The sequence below is a fragment of the Chiloscyllium plagiosum genome, chromosome 27 (genome assembly GCF_004010195.1).
Source record: "Chiloscyllium plagiosum isolate BGI_BamShark_2017 chromosome 27, ASM401019v2, whole genome shotgun sequence".
In the NCBI taxonomy this organism is placed as follows: Eukaryota; Metazoa; Chordata; class Chondrichthyes; order Orectolobiformes; family Hemiscylliidae; genus Chiloscyllium; species Chiloscyllium plagiosum.
This window is the reverse complement of record NC_057736.1, coordinates 9,664,531-9,688,190: the sequence shown is the minus strand read 5'-3', so window position 1 is coordinate 9,688,190 and position 23,660 is coordinate 9,664,531. Positions and strand designations below refer to the sequence as shown.

The following is a 23,660-nucleotide window of genomic DNA, read 5'->3' as shown; positions in this document are numbered from 1 at the left end:
CTAATCAGTCCTTGCCTTTCCAAATACATGTACATCCTGTCCCTCAGGATTCCCTCCAACAACGTGCCCACCACTGATGTCAGGCTCACTGTTCTATAGTTCCCTGGCTTGTCCTTACCACCCTTCTTAAACAGTGGCACCACGTTAGCCAACCTCCAGTCTTCTGGCACCTCACCTGTAACTATCGATGATACAAATATCTCAGCAAGAGGCCCAGCAATCACTTCTCTAGCTTCCCACAGAGTTCTAGGGTGCACCTGATCAGGTCCTGGGGATTTATCTACTTTTATGTGTTTCAAGACATCCAGTACTTCCTCCTCTGTAATATGGACATTTTACAAGATGTCACCATCCATTTCCCTGCAGTCTATTTCTTCCATAACCTTTTCCACAGTAAATACCAATGCAAAATACTTATTTAGTATCTCCTCCATTTTCTGCGGCCCCACACAAAGGCCGTCTTGCTGATCTTTGAGGGGCCCTATTCTCTCCCTCGTTACCCTTTTGTCCTTAATGTATTTGTAAAATCTCTTTGGATTCTCCTTAAATCTATTTGCCAAAACTATCTCATGTCCCCTTTTTGCCCTCCTGATTTCCCTCTTAAGTATACTCCTAGTTCCTTTCGACTCTTCTAAGGATTCACTCAATCTATCCTGTCTATACCTGACATATGCTTCCTTCTTTTTCTTAACCAAACCCTCAATTTCTTTAGTCATCCAGCATTCCCTATACCTACCAGCCTTTCCTTGCACCCTAACAGGAATATACTTTCTCTGGATTCTCGTTATCTCATTTCTGAAGGCTTCCCATTTTCCAGCCGTCCCTTTACCACACAAGGTCAAGCAGAAATCTAGAATTATCTCCTCAACAAAGCTATAGATGTCAGGACAATTGGAGCTCTCAAAACTGATATTCAGGGATTCTTTTTTTTGTCTTGTAAAGGATATAGAGCCAGTCAATTGGAGCTGATGCACAAATTAGTTATGATCTAATTGAATGGCAGGCCTTATTGTTCTGGCCTAGTGGTGAAGGTGATGGATTTAAAATCTATAATGGTTGTGTGGCTAAGTGGTCCAAGGCACTTAAATCAAATTTCATTCTCTTGGGTGTGGTTCATTCTTCTTGTTTTTAAAGCTGTTGTGGAGCCTCTAGGCCAAAGGTCCTGTTCATGTCCTACATGCTTCACAAGATGTTATAACATGTCTGAACATACTTGAAATGCCTACTCCTGCTCCCAAGTCCATTAATGAATAGAATGGTATAAATCTTCATTTGTACTGTCCAGGCTTAAAGTATCTTTTGGATAAAGAGACTGAAAAATAAGGACATGCAGTTTTAGGAATACAGTCTTTCTTGCTAAGTTCTTCCTCTCTGCATATTCTATATTTACAACCAGCCAGCTTTGAGGAAAGCCGACTCACTACATTCACAAGCTGTATTAACAGTATGTTATTATTTCCCTAACAAACAATATCAGACTGACAATCATCTATTTGTGGAAGTCACAGTTCATAGAATTTTTTAAATTCAGGGCACAAAAGTCTTTTCAGCCTATCATGATTGTACTGATCCACTTCTAATGCATGGCCTGTGGCCTTGCAGGTAATGCTCCTTCCAGCGCAGATCCAAATATTTTCTCATTCCAATGTGGATTTCTGTCTTTACCAGCATCTCAGTGAAGTTGACTGCCACTACCCTCTTCGTAATAAAATAAACTTTTCAGTTCCCCTCCAATCATCTTATGGTAAGATTCCAAGACTCGCATTTAGAGGCCCAGGCCAATGCGCTGAAGACATGGTATTAAATTCTATGGCAGCAGGTCGAATTTATATTTTTTAATTAAAAACATCTGGAATGCAAAGCTAGTGTCACAAATGGTGACCATGAAACTATCACTGCTTCTCATAAAAATGCGTTTGGTTCACTAATGTCCTTTAGGAAAGGAAATCTGCTGTTCTTGCCTTGTCTGATGTATATGAGACTCCAGACTCACACTAATCCAGTTGCCTCTTAAAATGCACTCTAATATGACCTTGCAAAATAATCAGTTCAAGGAAAATTGGGATTGGCAAGAAAGGCTGGCCTCGCCAAGATGTCACAATTCCTAAGGCAGTACATTTAAAACAAATTAAATTCTGACACCTTGGTTGCTTACCTATCTGCAATGGGGAATAAGTTCTTTCCATCCTTCATGGGTTCCTTATAATTTTGGACACCACAATTAATTCTCCCCCCAGCCACTTCTGTTTCAAAGGAAAAATCTTAGCCCACCTAGCCCATTTTCCTCCAAGTTAAAATTCTTCAGTCTTAGCAATCATCGTCATCCTCTCCTCTGTACCCTGACTTGTGTACCCTCCTTTGCAATACAGGACCAGAACTGTCACTGTGGCCTAAATAGTATATTATTCAGTTCTAGTGTAACCGCCCTGGTCTTGTATCCCATGCTTCAGCTCGTGAAGAAAAGGATGCATTCTTAACAATCTTATCTACCTGTCATGTTACCTTCAGGGTTGTGTGGACATGCACTCTCCCAAGGTCCTTCTGTTCTCTATCTTATCATTTATTCTTTATTCCCTTTCCTTCTTTTCCCCTCCTAAGAGCACTACCCCACACTTCTTTGGATTGAATTCTATTTGACACATGTCAGGCCACCTGACTAGCTGACTGGTAGATTTCTGAACTCTACAGCTTTCTTGTTATCAATAACTCTGATAAATCTCATTCTCAGCCACATAGTGAATTTTTGAAACATCTGCAAATTTTTCAAATAACTGGCTAAGACCCAGAATAGAATGCAAAATTGTGAATAGAATTTATTTTCATAGATTAAGGCAATTAGTCACAGGGGCCAAGTCCAGACTTGTATATATGTTGGCGACTGAACATCCATGCATACTGGGAGTGCATGAAAAAGGCCTTCTCAATCCTTTATCGGGGTGATTGGACAAAGATGATGGGAAAGGAAACACAAGGTGGATTCCACAGGCAAATGGTGGAAAAGCCTTACACTTGGTAACTCATGTGTTGGCTATCAAGGCAAAGTGTTGCTTGTTATCTTTAATATGGTCTGAAAGTGGGTAATGTGGTAATGTCCTTATCTCTGGACGAGAAGGTTGGTTCAAGTTACACCAGTTCCATGAGGTGTACCATTATGTGTCTGAAGAGATTGATTGAATTGAATTGAATTTATTGTCACATGTACTGAGGCACAGTGAAAAGCTTTGTCTTGCGAGCAACACAGGCAGATCACATAATTAAGTAGCTTAGATAAGTAAATAATAGGTAAACAGCAGCAAAAACAAAAACACAGGTAGAGGCAAGTGTTAAGAGTTTGAGAGTCTATTCAATATTCTAACAGCAGTAGGGTAGAAACTGTTTCAAAACTGACTGGTGCGTGTGTTCAGGCTTCTGTACCTTCTCCCTGATGGGAGAGGTTGTAGAAAAACATTGCCAGGGTGGGATGGGTCTTTAATTAAAAGTAACTAATATGTTCTGAAGGAATGCCTGATACTAAATGGATTGACGGAACAGGTGATAAATATAGTAATTAGACTTCATTAAGTTTGAATTAGTGGTATAAATATGGGGAGTTAGTAATTTGTGGGGTAATGGTTATTGTTGCTCTATGATAATGTCCCTACACCTGAGCCAGCAGACTCATGTTTAAGTCCCACCAGCTCAAGAGGTGTGTAACAACATCTCTGACCTGATAAAATAATTAAAGGAAGTCATCAGTAGGGTGTAGCCAAATTAAATAAAGTTCTCAGATAGAAATGTTGGGGACTTGAGTTCTGTTTAAATACAATTGACTTTTGGATTATTAAAAGTTTCTATGGGTATTGGTACCAGTTACCTGGATGGTGCTTACAGAGGACATCCTGCACATTTAACTGCCATTGCTCTTCTTTCCACTTTTATGAAAGCTTTCAGTTATTCTGAACACACTCCATCACCATCAGGTTCATACCATGATTTGGAGATGCCGGTGTTGGACTGAGGTGTAAAAAGTTAAAAATCACACAACACCAGGTTATAGTCCAACAGGTTTAATTGGAAGCACTAGCTTCAAAGCGCTGCTCCTTCATCAGGTGGTTGTGGGATCATACCACAACACTATGTAAAACTGGCATGGGTCCAACTTCACAATCTGTTATACCCCATTTCTTCAGTGTAACATTTTTTAAAAATGGATTTGGAATTTTGCTCCATATATTGCAGCAAAATCTTCCCCAGTGAGACTAATTTGGCTTGATTTATAGGAAAATATTTCACATTGATAAATAAAGATAAGTAAATGTACCGGAATACCTTCAAATATAATCTCACTATCCTCTGGTGTTAGTCAGAAACGGACCTCGTAATGTATTATAAATATAGAAGCGATTTTCTTGCTCAGCTGCAGTCAGTCTACATGCTCTTTCTCTTCAGTGCATCTCATTTTGATGAAATCAACCTCACTGAATTAATTCCTAGCATTAACCCATTGTTTTCAAGATCTGTGAAACTCATCAGCTTTCTCCTCTTCTTGCAATCTTTAGGTTTTTAAAATCTAAAATCAGGGTTACCTACAATAAAAACAAGAACAAGTTATATTTATATAATACCTTTAACATAATGAAATGTCCCAAGTTCATCAGATAAACACTGTGACTACAAGAGCAGGTCAGAGGCTCGGAATACTGTGGCCAGTAACTCACCTCCTGACTCCCTAAAGCCTACCCACCATCTACAAGGCACAAGTCAGGAATGTGATGGAAAACTCCACACTTGCTTGGATGAGCGCAGCCCCAACAACACTCAAGAAACTTGACACCATCCAGAACAAAGCAGCCCACTTGATTGACACTTCACCCACAAGCATGGAAATGTCGGTACAAAGGTTCAGTTCAATTCATGGCTGTGTTATGAAGACAAAAAAAATCAGCCATGTTACTCACTTAGGCAGCTAACCAGTGAACCGTGCATCTGTGCGAGAGCAAGACTCGATATGGCTCTGGTACTTCCACAATAGCCTGCCAATGACCACTACCTATGTATGTGTACTTCAAATTAAGATACTACCGTCAGTGAGCAACAATGACAGAGAAAATAAAACCTGCTATGAGGAAGATATGCTCCCCTTCTAAATTGCTTATGCCAAGACTGGCTTTCGATTTTTACTTCCCTCCATATGAAGGACTTCACATGTTTAACTGTTGCCAGCCACTTTAGCTTTGAATTGTTTATTGTTCAATATAATTTGTTTTTGTACAAACTGTAGTGTTGCTTGCGTTGGGTAAATTCAGGTGCCAAACAGCTGTGTAGTCGTAGGAGAAATGTGACCAGACCAATCTAACAGATATTTGCATGCATACGATGTTCTCATTAAGAAAACAATTGTGTGACTTCTGTTATTGTCTAACAGACCTATCTATTGAAGAGATAATAGATTTAACTTGTATTTTATCTTGGTATTTAATAGTATATTATCTAGCTATTTAGTAGTATTAGGCTGTGCTGGGTTTAGTTTCTATTGCCAACTCCCAAGAAGTACTTGAAGACAATACTTATGAAACCGTGCACAGTCTGGAAAGCAAACTGCTTTGATCAAGTACGCACCCATCCCCATCCACCTCATCACCCATTTCTAACACAGATTATTTTATCAGCTTTGAAAGAATAAATGGCTGAGTGAGTCCTGCAGGCAACCGAATTCAGGACCCAGTTGCCTGCAGTCCAATACTTCATTCAATTGAGCTATCCAATATTTATACGTTAAAAACAATGAGAACAGGTACGCTGAATGGAACTAAGTCTCACTGGCACTGCCATCCAAACATCTACAAAAACAAAAGAAATATCAAGGCAACTGTATCACAATAATTTTCAGTTTAAATTTAAGTACATGTATATTGACTGCATAGTTTAAAAATATATTGTGTTCTTAGATCCTATTAAATATTATTTTACAGTGGCTATCCTACTTGCTCATTCTTCTGAGAATACCAAATCCTTTCTATAGCAACAGCTGCCTAATTGATGTGGAAAGCATACAATAACCTTGGCTCAGTATGTTGCTACTGTCAACTCAATGTTTTCACCTGAACAGTCAGCAATCAACATCAACTCCCTGTATTGAATGAGTGCACTCACACTTGTGCAGGTCATGGCAAATTATACACTCAACATGGTCAGATCAAAAAAAAGGTTAGTCGATTTACCCAAAAGTTATTTTTTAGCAAAGCTTTACCCTTTCATTCCTGAAGTCACTGGACTAGGAATTGAATTATGTCAAAGTGGACACCTGGATGGGAAAGGGCAGACTACCTGAATCAAATAGTATCAATGCTGGAAAAGTCCATGCTGCAAGTCAGTCATACCAATCTGTGCCTGCAGCCAGTTCAGCCCATTCTATTCCTTTGCTGATGATGGGGGCGCGGGAGGGAAAGAGCACCAGAATGGTACTTAAGGGCAACCAACATTTCTTAAAGGGCACATGTAAAATTTGAGGTCCAAAAGCCAGAGGAAATGGCTGAAGGAGGGAGAAAGGAGAAACAATGGCACTCTCATATTGTATTGGAGATTTACTGTCAACAGAGAAGTGAAACGGGACCATCACTTTGCCATATTCACATCTCCTCACCCCTCTCGCTGTTCACTGGAGAGAAGAGCAGGAGGATAAATGAGGAAGCCAATATTAAAACAACTGCCGCAACAACATGGCTCCAGCGGGGAAAAAAAAATCAATGAACTAATAAAAGTTGTCAAGGTAAGTAATCTGCTAACCATCTGAGCCATGCCACCAACAGTCTCATTAAATAAAGCACTTACAACACTCCTGCTCAACAAGATCTCTGCACAGTTCTGTAATCACTGTATCATTCTTCATTAACCATCATTATGACATACTTACAAACTTACAACCACCATAAACTTCACTTACCCACAACTTCCATTTCACATGTAATGCTCAGCTGCTCAACTGGATTAGCCACATTCTCTAAACCCTTAACTAACATAGTTGACTCTTTCCCACAGTAGAATTGGCTCAACAGCAAATAAGAGGCTGCCACTGGAAGGAAAAAAAAAGTTTACACATCCTCTGTTTCTTGTTTAAAGCATCCTGGAAGGGGTAAGGTGAAGTTGATGGAGACACTGGGTACATTTTCTTTATATCAGTTTCTTTTGATCTCTCCTTCACTCTACAGTATATACTTTGCATGAGAAATTTCAGACACCCAGTTCCTTCTCTTTGTTCTCGTTCACACCACGGTTAATCTTTTGTCTTTTATTTCAGCTACTTAGAACGTCAATACCCTCCAGCCAGAGGAGAAGGTGGAGCACAGTGCTAGAGAGAAGCACTATAACTTCACCATATTCTTGCAAATAGCAGCCCAGATAATGATACCGTGTAGACTCCTTTTCAATTCTTTCTCAAGATGAGGTCGTCACTAGCTGGGCCCGCATTCATTGCTCATCCCAGAAGCCAGTTTAGAGTCAACCGCACTGCTTTGGATCTGGACTCACAGGTAGTCCAGACCAGGTAAGGATTTAGTTTCCTCGCCTAAAGGCCATTAATGAACCAGATGGGTTCACGGTCATCATTAGACTCCAGATTTTGAGGCTAGAGTAGAGGACAGATGGCCACCAGGTACAAGTGCGGAGGAGCTATAACAGGAGGATAAGATGCCACAGATTCAGCAGAGCACAAGGCCACATAGAGAACTTTAGCCTGAAATACCCAAGAAGGTGGCTCATATGGAAATACTTGGGTCAGCCCAACAGAAAGCCTGCATACAATGCAAAGAGAAATCATGTTACTTCAAAACAGAATATGAAGGCTTTTCAGCCCAATAAGATCCAAGTGGTCAGCACTCAGCACCATAGTGAAATTCTCCATAGCAATTCTGACAGCTTTAGCCTTGGCCTCATAAGAGAGAAACCTGTTGGCCTCTGTTTGGATGACTGAATGTCTGCTCCCCTGCCAGTGCACTTACTAATGTCACTCAACCAGACTTCCTACCATTTAGACTAAGATGGCACAGTCCTCTAGGGACCAACCTGTTTGAGGCAAGGCCATCTGAAAAGTACTCAATGGAAGTTCAACAGTATTTTATCTCTCAAGATAACATAATCACTTACAAGTGAAAATTTAATAATCATAAATAACCTTTTGCTGACACATCAATACTAGATTTGTGTCTCCAAAGATTCCCATTCCCTGCATTTGTTCTGTTTTCAGATTCTTAAAAACCAGAATGTAGATTTTCCAGCTGAGTTTGAAGCATCACAGAGCTTAAGGCTGAGGAAGCTCTATGATTAAAAAATCCTAAAATCACACCTTAATATTGCTCCTTCTTGATTATTTAATCACACTACTTGATTATTTAAATCAGCCATCAGGGAAGCAACTTCTCTAACCTGTCACCTACACAGTATGAAAACTTAAAATATGAAGAGTAAAACATAAGCCTGAATTGCAATCAATATAATGACCATGGAAAGAAAACTTTTAATAAAATTGTTTGCAAAATTTGGATCTGCACAGAAGCCTGAAGAAGATAAAAATAGTGGGGGAGCACAGCTGGTGGTCTGTCCTGATCACAATTTTTGGAATGGAGTTGTGCAGGCATGTCACACATGCTCCAGAACTTTATAGCAATCATCAAGACAGTCAGCATCAAATGCTGATTTGGTTGTAGACCTGTCACATCCTGATAAGCTCTCTCTTAAATACACATAGCAGGTCAAGTGTTCACCTGCAGAAGGGACCCACTAGCACTGTTTAAATGCATCAGCATGGAACTTTCTGATGAGGTGGTTTGGATTTTTATCCGTTGGATGCAGATACAGTATCGTGTGTCTAGATGAGCTCGAACAGCTTTCAGAAAGAGTTCCATACCTGTTATAGTTAGAATCCATATCCGCTTAAAAAGGAGCATGCCAGCTTTAAGAATTGCAGGCTAATTTTGGCTTATGCTCACCTCACATAATCCTGTGTCTCTTGCTCAGCATGCAGCATGGTTTATGTTGGATTCCATGCCACAATCATGGAACTGGGCTGGCAGAATGTGTGCTGATCACATCACTTTGTTGGGCATAAATAATAGCACATCCTGATCTCTGCTCAGACAAATAGGCCATTTCCAATTTTGTAGCCCATGTGCTCTTTAAAGAAATGTAAAACTGAGTTTGCTGGAGTTTATTTGGACCACACTTAACCTGGTGCGTATCGGTTTTGTATATAATTCAAACAGCCTATTAAACGGATGTGTAAAATTCTTTATGTAATATGCTTTTTGTAACTTCTAGTAATATAATGCAAACTTGATGCCAGGTTTAAAACCAGGAAAAAGAGAAACAATTCAAGATTTAGGGATGGATATCAGAAACAAGCACAGACAGCTACAGTAAATTTCTTAACTGTACACTAGCTGGTAAATACATACATAAAAAAAAGTCCTCAAAGCAGTTTTTATATTTGATTAAATGTTATTCTAGTTCCAGTAATTCCTCATGCACTACCTTGTACAGCCAGCAGCAAATCCAAATAAACCATGGGCTTTGCAAAAACCAAAGACAAGAACATTTATTTTTATCTACTGGATCTTTCTAGTACTTGACCACAGTTCATCTCTGCAATACTTTGGGTTTGATACTTCACTGTGCATTGGAAATTAGTGACACTAGCAAATGGTTCATATAATTTCAAAGTAGCTTTGGTTCCAGTGCAAGCTGGTTCTCCACTTTATTACTGTGCTGACTGGAGCTAATGGTGAACTTGTCTCTGAGTTGTAGAGTGGTTGATTCTTGCAAGTTGCAAATAGAATTTTCAGAAGGAACCTTGAAGCTGGTTCTGGCACACAATGGAGAAAACAAAGCCCTCCTGCCACCTGAGAAACAACATCCAGAAACACCATCCCCAAACATTTCCAGCTCTCAATTTTAGGAAGTAATTCATCTATTTTCTTTACTTATAAAGGAAGTGACTCCATTAGTAAATTATGGTTTCATCAGCACTAATTACTCACTGTTCCCTTATTCAAGTAGGCACCCATCATGCAGGAAGCTTAACAATGAGCATCAAGTAGCTATTCAAGTGTGTAGGGCATCCAAGCCTGATCCTATCTTCATCCAATGCCGATATATAGAAAGACTTAGTAAACCGTGATCAGGTGTAGGAGAGATTTCCTGCCACCACATCCATCATTATTTCCAGAGGGTACGGAAAGCAACAGTAACAGCTAGGGCAGGAGTACGGTGTGCTCCCTGACACAGATTAGTGAGTGAACTTGGAATTTTCCTGGTGTGTACAACTCAGCCAACGATTAGATAAAATTGCTGATCCACTGGAAAGGTCTAAGTGATATATATGTTTAATCGAAAATCTTCAGCTTGGTTGAGGTCAAGGTGAGGTGTGTTTCAACTTAGGTGTGTTTAATGGCTGCCAAAGACAGCACACAAAAGGTATTTGCAGAAAGTAGAGGTCACGTGACTACTATAATTTGCATTTACAGTTATAAGTTATGTAAGTAACTATATTCATGGATACAAAGAAAATTAACATTCATTAACAAATAGTGTTAATTCTCATCAATTCTACATTCATCACTCTCTGCGCATGCATGGTTAACATCTTTAAATTATGCAGCTCTCCTAATGGTATACAAATAAGTTGCCATTGGCTGTTTTTGTGGAATTTGCTCATTCCTTGGATGATGTTCCTACTCAAGGGAGTGTTGATCCTATTGTGAGTACTATTGCCATGGTAACGTTGTTGTTGATCAATATCTGTTGCTGGGGAATAGTGAACCTCTGAGGCTGATGGTCATTCTCATACTCTGTGCAAATGGTGAGATTAATTCTTCCTGATCTGCTTCCTGCATGAAGGAATAGCTTCTTGTATCTATATGTCTATGGTTATGACAACATATCTGGCTATCCACATCTGGCTTTGACAAAGGGTCAGTTAGACTCAAAATGTCAGCTCTTTTCTCTCCTTATGATGCTGCCAGACTTGCTGAGATTTTCCAGCATTTTCTCTTTTTTGGCTATCCACATTCATTGTATATACTCACAGTAACAATAGCTTTACATACATTTCAAGTTGCCACATGAGCTGACTTTTATTGAGCACGTTGAACACTTTCGCTCTGGCTGGATCTCCAATATTCAGCTCTGGCAATGTCTTGACAGTTTATCAAAGTGAAATTTGTCTTTCTGCAGTATCACCTTGATTTTGTCATTCATGCGTCACTATCCCTGGCTTCAGTAGTGTTTGCTATTGGAAAATTAGTTTGGATGTGTCTTTGGTTGCATTACTTTCCACGCCTTCAGTATTTCTCCATTCTTAGACTACCTTGGTGTAAATCTGTGCTGAATTTGCTCCATTTATTTGTAATTACTTTGTCAATTTTCACTGCTGCTTCAAGCCTGTCCATTGGGTGGGATAGTGTGGAGATGATTTATTACGGTGAATTTTGAAACTTTATTGCTGGAACAGCACAGCAGGTCAGGCAGCATCCAGGGAACAGGAGATTCGACGTTTCGGGCACAGGCCCTTCTTCAGGCCCTTCCTATTACGGTGAATTTCCTAACCATATATGAATCACTAGAATTTTTCACACAAAGTGTGGGCCATTGTGTTGCTCATCATAATGTCTGGAATACCTTAATGACTGGTCTGTTTTCAGCCATTTTACAATCTCACTTGTCATCACTGATGTCAACTGAACAAACTCCCAGTAGTCAGTGTGGTGGTTGATGGTGATAAGAATATTGGTTCCTGTGAGGGTGAATTGGTCTAATCAAAGCTATATCCATTTTTTTGTATGGGATTTCAGATAACATAAAACAGCTCTATAACTTGCTTACTGTGGCATTTTTACAATCATAGCATGAGCTGATGTGGTCTTTAATCTCACTGTTCATATTTGATTATCAGAACATTTCTCTTGCCTTCCTTGGATTAGACTCAATTTCTTCTTGGCTTGATTGCCTATACTTCAGCATCATTTTTCTCATCTCTTTAGGTTAATTAGTCTATTTCCTTCCAGAAGTCACTTCATTCTATCTTGGGCTGTCAATTCATCCCTCCATGTCCTGGACATTCACTGTTATAGCAACCAATCTGTCCTTATTGTTTTTAAGCACACCTTTCATCATTACTTCTTGCAATTCTTAAAGAGTTGCATCTTGTTGCCTGTTGTACTTAATTTGTGCAAGATGCTTGTCTTTCAGATTCAATGTCTCTGCTGGATTAATGACTTCCAGAGCATATTGAGTTGTTGAATCCAGACAATTTCATACTGTCACAGCATTCTCAATCTTTTTTGTAAGGAGTACTGCTCTTGATAGTATTTCTTCAAATGTACATCTATTTCCCTTGCTTGTATTTTCACATCAAGCTGAGATCTCTGCAAACAAAGTAACATTGTTTGCAGATGTTTTAGAGAGTTGGTAGAGGTGGTTTGATGAAGATGCTTTGAAGTTGTTTGCGGTCAGACTCCACTGCCACTGTGTCTCTCCCAAACTAGTTTTGATTAAAACAAGCAAAGACAATAGCCAGACACACTACCTCAACTTGAGTGTAGCATAATTCAGTTTGCTTGAACACACTAGGACCAAACACAATGGTTGTCCGTGCTGTATAAGGGCTACTCCAAGTCCTGCCTCACTGTCATCCTACTTCATCATTAACATCATAATACCTCTGCTCACCAGTTGATTCTACTGAAAGGTGCTTCTTGTGTGTCCTAATATCTTAATAGTGGTAGCAATCTTGAGTAGGGGTCAGTCACACTCTGATGAAAAATTAGACAAAAACCTTGTTAAACAGGTATGAATCCAACAAATCATTGCACTGCTTTCCCGTTTGTTGGTTGTTGCATCTCTGTTACAGTTCTCACCTTGCCAGGATCTGGACAACGTCCTTTCGCTGTCATGTGTGACCTCGGTACTTGACTTCATGTATCCTCAATTGTATTTTTATCTTGTTCAGCTTCAGGTTCATCTAGAGAGCTCTCTGTAACAGTTATACCAGATTCTATTGTGATCTGCAATGGCATCTTCCATTATGTCTCTGCATCCCCATAGACTAGGAGTTAATTCATGATAGTGATCTTCCTGGAGTAGACGCTAACCACTTTGTGCTATGTGTCCTGATACTTTTCTGGCACAGTGGAAAATGTCAAATGTCCAACAGGGAATATTAAAACCAAAAACTACTTACAACTCCTTTCTTTTAAACTTATCTTTTACCTCCCACTCTACAACACTAGTCCAATAAAAAATTCCCAATTAAGAGTTACAGAAAAAAAAATCACATTTCAAAACCAAACAGGTTTGCCAATTCTCCTTTGTAGATTTTCCTCTGTAGATTCTCTCCAGGTCATCCTCGATGTTTTGCTGTACAAACTCTCCAAAGACAAGCACCTTTCAGAGAGGTCTTCAGCAAGCAGTCTACATTTGTTGGCCTTTGGCAGTTCTCCCCCAACTGTTCAAAATGTCTGGTTTTATACCCCAAAACATCGTATCGTATAATTGGTTTTAATATTATCAAAATACTAACATTCAAATTTAAACTGATTGGCTGAATTTGAATTTGTTTTTGTTTCATGGAAACCCATCTGCTGCAATTTGTTTCGACCAAGTGTTACATTGTTACCTTGTTCAGGACTCTGTGCTTTGTTGGTCCTTGCTAGCTTTTCAACTCTCTTAAAGGTACAGTACACCTCTACACCTTCATAACATAAGGACATTTGACTTGGAGATCTGTGACAAAATGTCTTCATGGTTGGCATGGAGTAGTGAGATGTCTTTAAAGCCTCATTGAGATCCTTTCACTCTATGCAGACTTCAGTAATGCACGTTTTTTCTCTGCTACCATGCTGCTAATTTAGTTCATAAGGGTTATCTTTTCCTTTAATATTTCCTTATTCTCTACCTCTTCTACTTTGTCTTTTAGACTGGCAGCTGGGACTCTCCACAACCGATTCTGAGTTGGTCTTAGACTTTCATTTACTTGGGAATGATATTCACCTGGAGATTTCACAAGACTTGTAAGCCATCTTTGTAAGTGTTTAGGACAGGGGTGGGGAACTTGAGGCCTTAAGGCCGCATTCAGCCTTCTAGGCCATTGTGTGTGGCCTTTTGAATGAATCCAAATTTTGCAGAACGAATCTTTTATTTTTTATTAATATGTTTTTTCGTCCTTTATTATTTTTATTTTAATCTTAAAATGAGTGTATTTAAAATACCAGAGAGTAAAAGAAAATTCAACAAAATAATCCTCACAGACTGACCGCCACAATTAAAAAATGTGTAAGTCATAAGGGCTATTTTGACACCTGTTATGCTCATGATTTAGTTACAATGCAACTCTAGAATGTACATCATCTTCCCCGTCTGACTGACATTACTATCGCCCGAGGCTGGTTGGCGAGAGCCTGTGGGTATCCAGTACGCCAGTGTTTATCAACTTATGACAACAGTGCACGTGGCTTTCCATTTGAAGTGAAATTTGAGAATAGTTACATAGTCTAACCGTATCAACATTTATATAATTAAAGTTTCTTGGATGAGGCCTTATTATATTACAACTAACATAACGCGGCCTTCCAACATGAAAAGGTTCCCCACCTCTGGTTTAGGAACTGTTCAACAGACAAAGGCTTAGTGTCCTGCAAAATATTGAAAATGTCTTCTGACATTTTTAAGATAACTAGTCTAAGCTTTAAATTTGCTTCAGCTGAGATGAGTGGATTGTGTTTACAGGCTGGAGCTCCAAAACTTAATTCCTTTCATTGTATTGGGCTCTCAGCTTAATTTCTCCTCATGGGTTACAACCTTCCACCACTTTGCACAGGTCTGTGAGACTCATGATGTTGCACGAAGCATCGGTGTCTTTCGGATACTTCACATTTGCTTGACACTCTCCTTCTGCAGTCAATGTTCCAATAGTCACAAACATTTTATCAGATTAAGATCTAATGATGCCAATTTGTTGTATGGTATAGAGTGATTAATAACAATCATTGGCTAACATGTCTCCAACTTTACATGCTGGCATTGGTTCTTTCTAGTCAGGCATTTGTATGCAAATGATTTAGACTTTTGCAGTTAGAACACTGCTTATCCTATGCTGGACGTGCTTTACTTTCTTTTGTATGATATCCTCCTTAATATTTACATCCTGTCCTCTAGTACGGATCGGTCTCCTGGCTGGCTCTTCTGAAAATATTTCTCCCTTTTTCCAAACCATTGCTGTCATTCATCTTCGGATGGCTCTCAGCATAATACACTTCACTTGATGAAGAATCAGCGCTACAAAAGTCTGTGATTTCAAATAAATCTGTTGGACTATAACCTGGTGTCATGTGACTTCTGACATTGTCCACCCTAGTCCAACACCACCTCCACATCACAGCATAATACAAAGCCTTGTATGATCTCCAATTGATATGCTCTAGATAATGGGTCATAATCTCAGTAGTTCTACACATGTTGTTCGCATACTTGAGACTAGATTTCTCCTCTCTCAGCAGACATGCTCCTACGGCATGATCTCATATCCAAGGCCATTATATCTTTGAGATCATTTTTCAGTTGTTCAAATACTCAGAATGCAGGTAGATGTATCAATCATCACATGCTGATCAATCATCTCTCTGAGCATTAATATGTGGTTCAGAGTATATTTTCAAAGCATTCAAAATCTCTGACATCTGGCTTTTCTGCCTCGCAGTGAAATCTAAGCTACAATACATCTTGTGGTATCTTTGGTTGCTACAATTATTTGTTTAGGTTTTTAAAAATTAATTCTATCGCTATTTCAATGTTTTGTCACTGGGAGTGGAAAAAATTCCAATTCTTTCTCATACCTTCTTCATTTCCATACCAGCAGGGAGTACAAAACACCTTGGCATTTTGCCTTATCCAGTCATTTTAATTTTTCGACTGCTGCATTTTTGTTTCTTCATTGTTATATTCTTATGTTTCTTTCTTTATGCAGCTCTGAAAATCCTCACATTTTTAACTGCATTATTCCTGACATCATGTTTCAAGTGATGTGTATTTAATGGCTGCCAACACTTACAACAAAGAAGGGAGTCACATTACTACAACAAGCCAGCCAATACACAAAGTAAAATTGCATTTCTCCAAATCAGCAGAAGGAGTGGGCATGAATACAGTTAAAACATAGTGAGGAACTTAGCCCATTCTTTTCCCTTCCCAATCTAGCTGCTGGTTACAAGAAAACCTACCCTAACCTGAGCTACAAATCTTCTCAAAACTCACTATTACCTACCCTAAATCAGAGAAGTCTTCTTTAAATTGCAGGCTGTCTGCCAATGACATAATTGGGGTCCAGGCTCCTCATTTAAGCTGAGGCCCGAATGGCAGAGCACTGGTGGTTTTACTGCCCAGACAAACCAATTGTAAACAGAAGCCATGGACAGGCAGACACAGTAAAAGGCAAGTTCAAACGAATACGGACCAGGAGGAGCTAGAACATCTTTAAAAAAGATCCAAAGCAAACTTGACTAAGAAGAATAATGTCCTCATTAAAAAAAAATGCTGTAGTATGTGCCACACATGTAAAAATAATGACATAGTAATATTTACCCATTGAATAATATTGATGAAAATCAGTATTCTGTGTTCTTCCTGATGAATTCATTACAGAAAGAGAAGGTGCAGAATTTAACTCAGCTGCATCCTTTGTGGTGGAGGCCATCTTGTTGTTTTCATATTCATTCCCTGGAGACTTCATAGAGATGGCTCTAGTCTGTTTGAATTTCTTCTTTAACCTTACAGAAACAAAATATGCTATTAAACACCTATGTTATCATTTCCCATGCAATTCAACTACTCATCCCTCCAATCCTAGCTTGTTTATGAGATAAACATATGTCATGAAGGTATTTTAGAAGTTCTGATTTCATGAAGAAAACTTTAAAAATGCATCCATTGTCATTCTAGAAGCTGTTGTTGTGTTGGCTTTGTAGTTTTGAACAGTAAGGACACCATGTGGTGACACAGTATTCTTGCAGCTCAAGAGTTTAAATGTGTCGCAGAAGGACATTAAAGAACTGTCTTTCTTATTATTGGAAACTTAAACAGTTGATTTGAACATAATCAAGGTTGAAAATAATTGAATGAAAGATGTCAACTCAAGGTCATTCTGCTTCAAGGACAACTATTTCACAAGCTTTCACAAGGCAAAACTGATATCACAATTGCAAATTTATTCTTTAATAAAGACTTTGGGGTTTCATTATACAAAGTGGATAATTCTGTGATTACAGTGGGAAGATAGCTTGGAAAATTAAACACAATATCCCAAAATGTATTCCCCTCTGAGTGCACAGAATCAGTCCCAAATGCAGAAAGAAAATCTTCTGTAATCATTTTAAAAATGAAAATAATTTTGTGATGCATCCATGAACAACATATTACATACTAAGAGAATAATATCATATGCTTTAAACCACGATATATTTAGTGTCTTGAGCAACTCGAGAATTTTTTTTTAATCCATTCATAAGATGTGGGTATTACTGACTGAGCCAGAATTTCTTGCCCATCCCTATTTGCCTTGAAGAAGGTGGTGATGAGCAGACTTCTTGAACCACGTTAATTCATTTGCTATAGGTATTGCCAAATGCTGTCAGGGAGAGAGTTCCAGGAATTTGGTCCAGTGACAATTTGAAAATGGTGCTATATTTTCAGGTCAGGATAGCGTGTGGCTTGGAAGGGAACTTGAACATGGTAGTGTTCCCATTTATCTTCTGCCTTTGTCCTTTGAGGTGGTGTTGGTTATGGGTTTTGGAAAGTGCTGCCTAAGGAGCGTCGGTGAATTCTTGCAGTGCATCTGATGGATGGTGCACACTGTTACAACTCTGTATCAGTGTTGGAGGGAATGAATGTTTTTGAATGTGGAGCCAAGCAAGCAGGGTATTTTGTCCTCGATGGTGTAAACGTCTTGAGTGTTGTTGGAACTGCACTCATCCGGGCAAGTGGGGCGTATTCCATCCCACTTCAGACTTGTACCTTGTAGATTGCAGGTAGTGAGGAAATGATTTATTTGCTGCAGGATACTAGCTTCTAATATGTTCCTGCAGCCACAGTTTTTATGTGGCTAGTCTTGATCAAAGGTAATCTCCAAGGTGTAGGAGGTTTTCGTGATAATAATATCATCACCTGGCACTTCTGTGGTGTGAACGTCATTTACTAATTGTCAGCCCAAGCCTAGAAATAGTAGAGATTTTGCTGCATTTTAGTCATGCACTATTTTGCCTCCCCGGAAAGGAAGTAGTTAAGTAAATGGTCTCAGTGAAGATGATAGTCAGAGTGGTACAGCATGCAAACAGGTTCTTTAGTCCAAATCATTCACGCCGATCAGGCATCCCAAACTGAACTAGTCCCATTTGCCTGGGTTTGGTCCATATCCCCCTAAAGCTTTCCTATTCATGTTCCTGTCCAAATGTCTTTTAAATATCATAAATGTATCCACCACTACCACTTCCTCTGGCAGCTCATTCCATACACATACTACCGTCTGCAAGAAAAGCTGCCTCTCATGTACAAACTAATCAGAAAATAGCTCAAAATGCAGTTACAAAATTATAGAATCATTGTTAAACAAAGAGAATGATGGATTCTAGTCCATTTTTGTAACTCCCTTTTGTATATCTATGAAATTTATATTCAGTTTTAAAAAAAATCAAACTTCTGTAATATAGAGGTGGGACCTTAAACTGCAATACACTGAAGCATGTTAACAAACATCTCGCTCAAAGATTGTGTACACCTCACTGGGGCAACACACTTGAAATCAGGACCCACTCTTTCCAGAATCATCTCAAAAGTTAATGATTTTATAAACATATGTAGAATTCCCAGGTGACAGAAAGCATGGATCAGGTTTCTGTACATAACAAGAATTACATTACAAATAAATACATTCCCGCACCAACCAATCCTACCGCCCTGTGGTCGAACACTTCAATGTCCCCCTCCCACTCCGCCAATGACTTGCAGGTCATGGGCCTCCTCCATCGTCACAACCTAACCACCTGATGCCTGGAGGAAGAGTGCCTCATCTTCCGCCTTGAGATCTCTAACCATACGGCATCAATGTGGATTTCACAGGTTTTCTCATTTCCCCTCCCCCAACTTGGCATCCCACCCCCTCCCATTTATCTCACCACCCCCTCGGCTCACAAGCCTCATTCCTGACGAAGGGCTTTTGCCTGAAACGCTGATTGTCCTGCTCCTCGGATGCTGCCTGACCTGCTGTGCTTTTCCAGCACCACACTCTCGACTCTGATCTCCAGCATCTGCAGTCCTCACTTTGTCCAAATATAGGTAAAATCAATGACTGCAGATGCTGGAAACCAGAGTCTGGATTAGAGTCTAGAACCTGAGTCTAGATCAGGAATACTTTCCGGAACTTCACCAATCCTTGTATCATCCACAAACTTACTAATTAAATCAGCTATGTTTTTCTCCAAATCATTTATGTAGATTATGACAGCAGAGGTCCCAGCATAGATCCCTGTGGAACATCACGAGATGCAGCCCTCATTCTGGAAAGCATCCTTCAGCTACCCATTGTCTCCCGTGACTAAGCCAGTTCTGGACCCATCTTGCCAGCTCACCCCTGATACGATGTGACTTTACCTTTTGTACCAGTCTGCTATGAGGGATCTTGTTAAAGGCTTTACAGAAGTCCACATAGACACCATCAAACACTTTTCCATCATCAATTGTCTTTGTCACCTCCTCAAAAAACTCGATCAAGTTAATAAGGCACAACCTCTTCCCGCACAAGACCATACTGTTTATCGCTAATAAGTCCATTTGCTTCTAAATGCATATAGATCTTGTCCCTGAGAATCTTTTCCAATAATTTCCGTCCCATGGACGTGAGACTCACAGGCCTGTAATTTCCTGGATTATCCCTGCTCTCCTTCTAAAACAATGGGACAACATTCACTATTCTTCAATCTTCTGGGACCACACTTTGGCCAAAGAAGATACAAAGATGTCTGTCAATGCACCAGCAACTTGTTTTCTTGCCTCCCTCAATATTCTGGTATTGATCGCATCAGGACCCAGCGACTTACCTACCTTAAGATGCATAAAACCTCTTCCTTTTTAAAAGCAACTTGACTTAAAAGCTTGACTTTCCCTTACCTGAGATCACCCTTCACCAATTCCTTCTCTTTAGTGAAAACTGACACAAAGTACTTGTTTCAGACGTCACCTACCTCTTTTGGCTCCACACATAGATCCCTTCCTTGGTCCTCGAGTGGGCCAACCCTTTCCCTGGCTACCCTCTTGCTTTTTATATATGTTTAAAAAGCCTTGAGATTCTCCTTAATCCTGTTTGCTAACGACATTTCATGACCCCCTTTTGCCCTTCTAATTCCTTGTTTAAGTTCTTTTCTACTTTCCTTATATATTTCAAGGGCTTAATCAGTTCCCATCCTCCTTGACCTTACGAATGCTTCTTTTTTCTTTCTGACCAAGGTCATAACATCCCTGGTCATCCAGGGTTCATATAACTTGCCACACCTATCCTTCACTCTCACAGGAACATGCTGCTCCTGAACTCTTGTCAACTGCTGTTTGAAATATTCTCATTTGTCTAATGTGGATTTGCCCTCGAACAGCCTCCAATCAAAGTTCTCCAGTTCCTACCTAATATTGTTGTTGTTCACCTTCCCCCAAGTTAATACCTTCACACGATGACTGCTGTTATCCGTATCCATGAGTGTCTTAAAACTCGCGGTATTATGGTCATTACTCCCGAAATACTCCTCCACTGAAACTTCACTCACCTGGCCAGACTCATTTCTCAAAACCAGGTCCAGTATAATCCCTTCCCTGTATACATATTGTGTCAAGAATCCCCCCTGAGTGGTCCTTACAAATTCTGCCCATCCAAGCCCTTAGTGTACTGAGTCCCAGTCAATATTGAGAAGTTAAAATCACCCACCAAAACCATCCTGCTGTTTTTATATCTTTCCAAAGTACAACTTTCTCTCCTCTATCTCCTGCTGGCTGTTGGGAGGCCTATAGTATACCTCCAGCATTGTGATTTCATCTTTCCTATTCCAGAATTTAACCAAATTGCCTTGCTGCATGAGTCCTGTGATGTATCCTCCCTCAGTACAGCTGTGAGATACTCCTCTATCAGTAATGCAACTCCTCAACCCCTTTTACCTCCCTTTCTATCACACTTGAAACATCTAAATCCTCGGACATTCGGCTGCCAGTCCTGTTCCTCTTCAAGTCTCTGTAATCACAATAATGTCATAGTTCCAAGTACTAACCAAACCTTGAAGTTCATCTCAACTTACATTAAAAATAGCAGCAATCCTTCACCCATTCTTGGTTTTTAAACAGTCCTCTTCCTACTTCCCAGGTTGCTGAGGGAGGTCCAAGAGGAAATAACTGGGGCCCTTACAGATATCTTTGTGGCATCCTTAAACACAGGTGAGGTGCCGGAGGATTGGAGGGTTGCTCATGTTGTCCCCCTCTTCAAGAAGGGTAGTAGGGATATTCTGGGTAACTACAGACCAGTGAGCCTGACGTCAGTGGTGGGAAAGTTGCTGGAGAAGGTCCTGAGAGATAAAATCTATTTATATTTAGAAAAGAATGGGCTTATCAGTGATAGGTAACATAGTTTTGTGCAGGGGGAGACTGTGCCTTACCAACTTAAAGAGTTCTTTGAGGAAGTGACCAAGTTGATAGCTAAAGGAAGGGTTGTAGACGTCATATGCATGGACTTTAGTAAGGTATTTGATAAGTTTCCCCGTGGTAAACTAATGGAGAAAGTGAAGTTACATGGTGTTCAGGGTGTCCTAGCTAGGTGGATAAGCAACAGGACTTAGAGATTAGTAGTTGACGAGAGTTTCTCGAAATGGAGAAAGGTGACCAGTGGTGTTCCACAGGGATCAGTGCTGGGGCCACAGTTGTTTGTAATATACATAAAATATCTGGAAGAGGGCACTGTTGGTCTGATCAGCAAATTTACAGATGACACAAAGATTGGTAAAGTAACAGAAAGCATAGGGACTGTCAAAGAATACAGGAGAATATAGATAGACTGGAGAGTTGGTCAGAGAAGTGGCAGATGGAGTTCAATCCAGGTAAATGCGAGGTGATACATTTTGGGAAGTCTAATTCGAGAGCAAATTATACAATAAATGGAAGAGCCTTGGGAAAAGTTGATGAGCAGAGAGATCTGGGAGTTCAGGTCCATTGTACCCTGAAGGTTGCTGCACAAGTGGATAGAGCGGTCAAGAAGGTATATGGTATGTTTGCCTTCATCGGACAGGGTATTGAGTATAAGAGCTGGCAGGTCATGTTAAAATTGTACAAGACATTGGTTCAGCCGCGTTTAGAATACAGTGTACAGTTCTGGTCACCATGTTACTAAAACGATGTGGATGCTTTGGAGAGGGTGCAGAGAAGGTGTACGAGGATGTTGCCTGGTATGGAAGGTGTTAGCTACGAAGAGAGGTTGAGTAGGTTAGGATTGTTTTCATTAGAGAAAAGGAGATTGGGGGGACCTGACTGAGGTCTACAAAATCACCAAGGGTATGGACAGGGTAGATCGAGGTAAGCCTTTTCTCAGGGTGAAGGATTCAGTAATGAGAGGTCATTCTTTCAAGGTGAGAGGTGAAAAGTTTAAGGGGGATACACGTGGCAAGTAGGTGCCTGGAATGCGTTGCCAGCAGAGGTAGTAAAAGCAGGCATGGTAGACTCATTTAAGATGCATCTGGACAGAGGGATACAGATGCTTAGGAATTGACCGACAGGTTTAGAGAGTACATTTGGATCGGCTCAGGCTTGGAGGGTCGAAGGGCCTGTTCCTGGGCTGTAAATTTTCTTTGTTCTTTGTACTTCAGTCCACAATCAAAAATACAGTAACATAAAAAGATACAATCTTTACAATTGCAAGTAGGTGGCTTTACTGAAAAGTTGATGTGCTGAAGCTGACACTAGAGGACCCATTCAGTAGGAAGCAGTTTCCATGACATTCGCTGTAACATTCGCTGAAATGCATAAACTCCATCCAATAAATACCACAAAATTATTTCACTGAAATATTTCAGAAAGGGAAATAAACTGAAGATTTGAAACACTTGCAAACTGTTTTACCATGAACATATTTAAAAACTGCATTGCTCTTTCAGAAAGTGACTTAGCTAGATTCATAACTGTATTCAGTTAATTTAAGATGTGAAGGTGCTGGTGTTGGATTGGGGTGGACAAGGTCAGAAAGCACACGACACCAGGTTATAGTCCAATAGGTTTATTTGAAATCAAAAGCGTTTCAAGTGCTTCTCCTTTGTCAGGTGAAGTCTGAAGAAAAGAAAAGCCAGTTTCTCAGCATTCTAAACTTTTATTCTGCTAAATTGTCTTCACATCAGAAGACTTCATCTCACAAAGGAGCGGAGCTTGTGTTTTCAAATAAACTGGTTGGACTAAACCTGGTGTCGTGTAACTTCAGAGCTGAAAATGTGTTGCTGGAAAAGCGCAGCAGGTCAGGCAGCATCCAAGGAACAGGAGAATCGACGTTTCGGGCATAAGCCCTTCGTCAGGAATGAGGAAAGTGTGTCCAGCAGGCTAAGATAAAAGGTAGGGAGGAGGAACTTGGGGGA

The 23,660-nt window shown here is 39.9% G+C and overlaps 1 protein-coding gene across 11 annotated transcripts in view; it reads right to left on the bottom strand.

The window, feature by feature from the left end:
- The window catches only part of si:ch211-15d5.11 (nuclear receptor coactivator 7), a 115,929-nt gene that overhangs the window by 69,083 nt on the left and 23,186 nt on the right, over positions 1-23,660 (bottom strand). For all 11 annotated transcript variants that reach the window (XM_043717357.1, XM_043717366.1, XM_043717356.1 and 8 more), the window contains one exon: positions 16,606-16,790. In XM_043717357.1, coding sequence (XP_043573292.1) covers positions 16,606-16,790 — 185 coding nt within the window. The remainder of the gene's footprint in view (positions 1-16,605; positions 16,791-23,660) is intronic.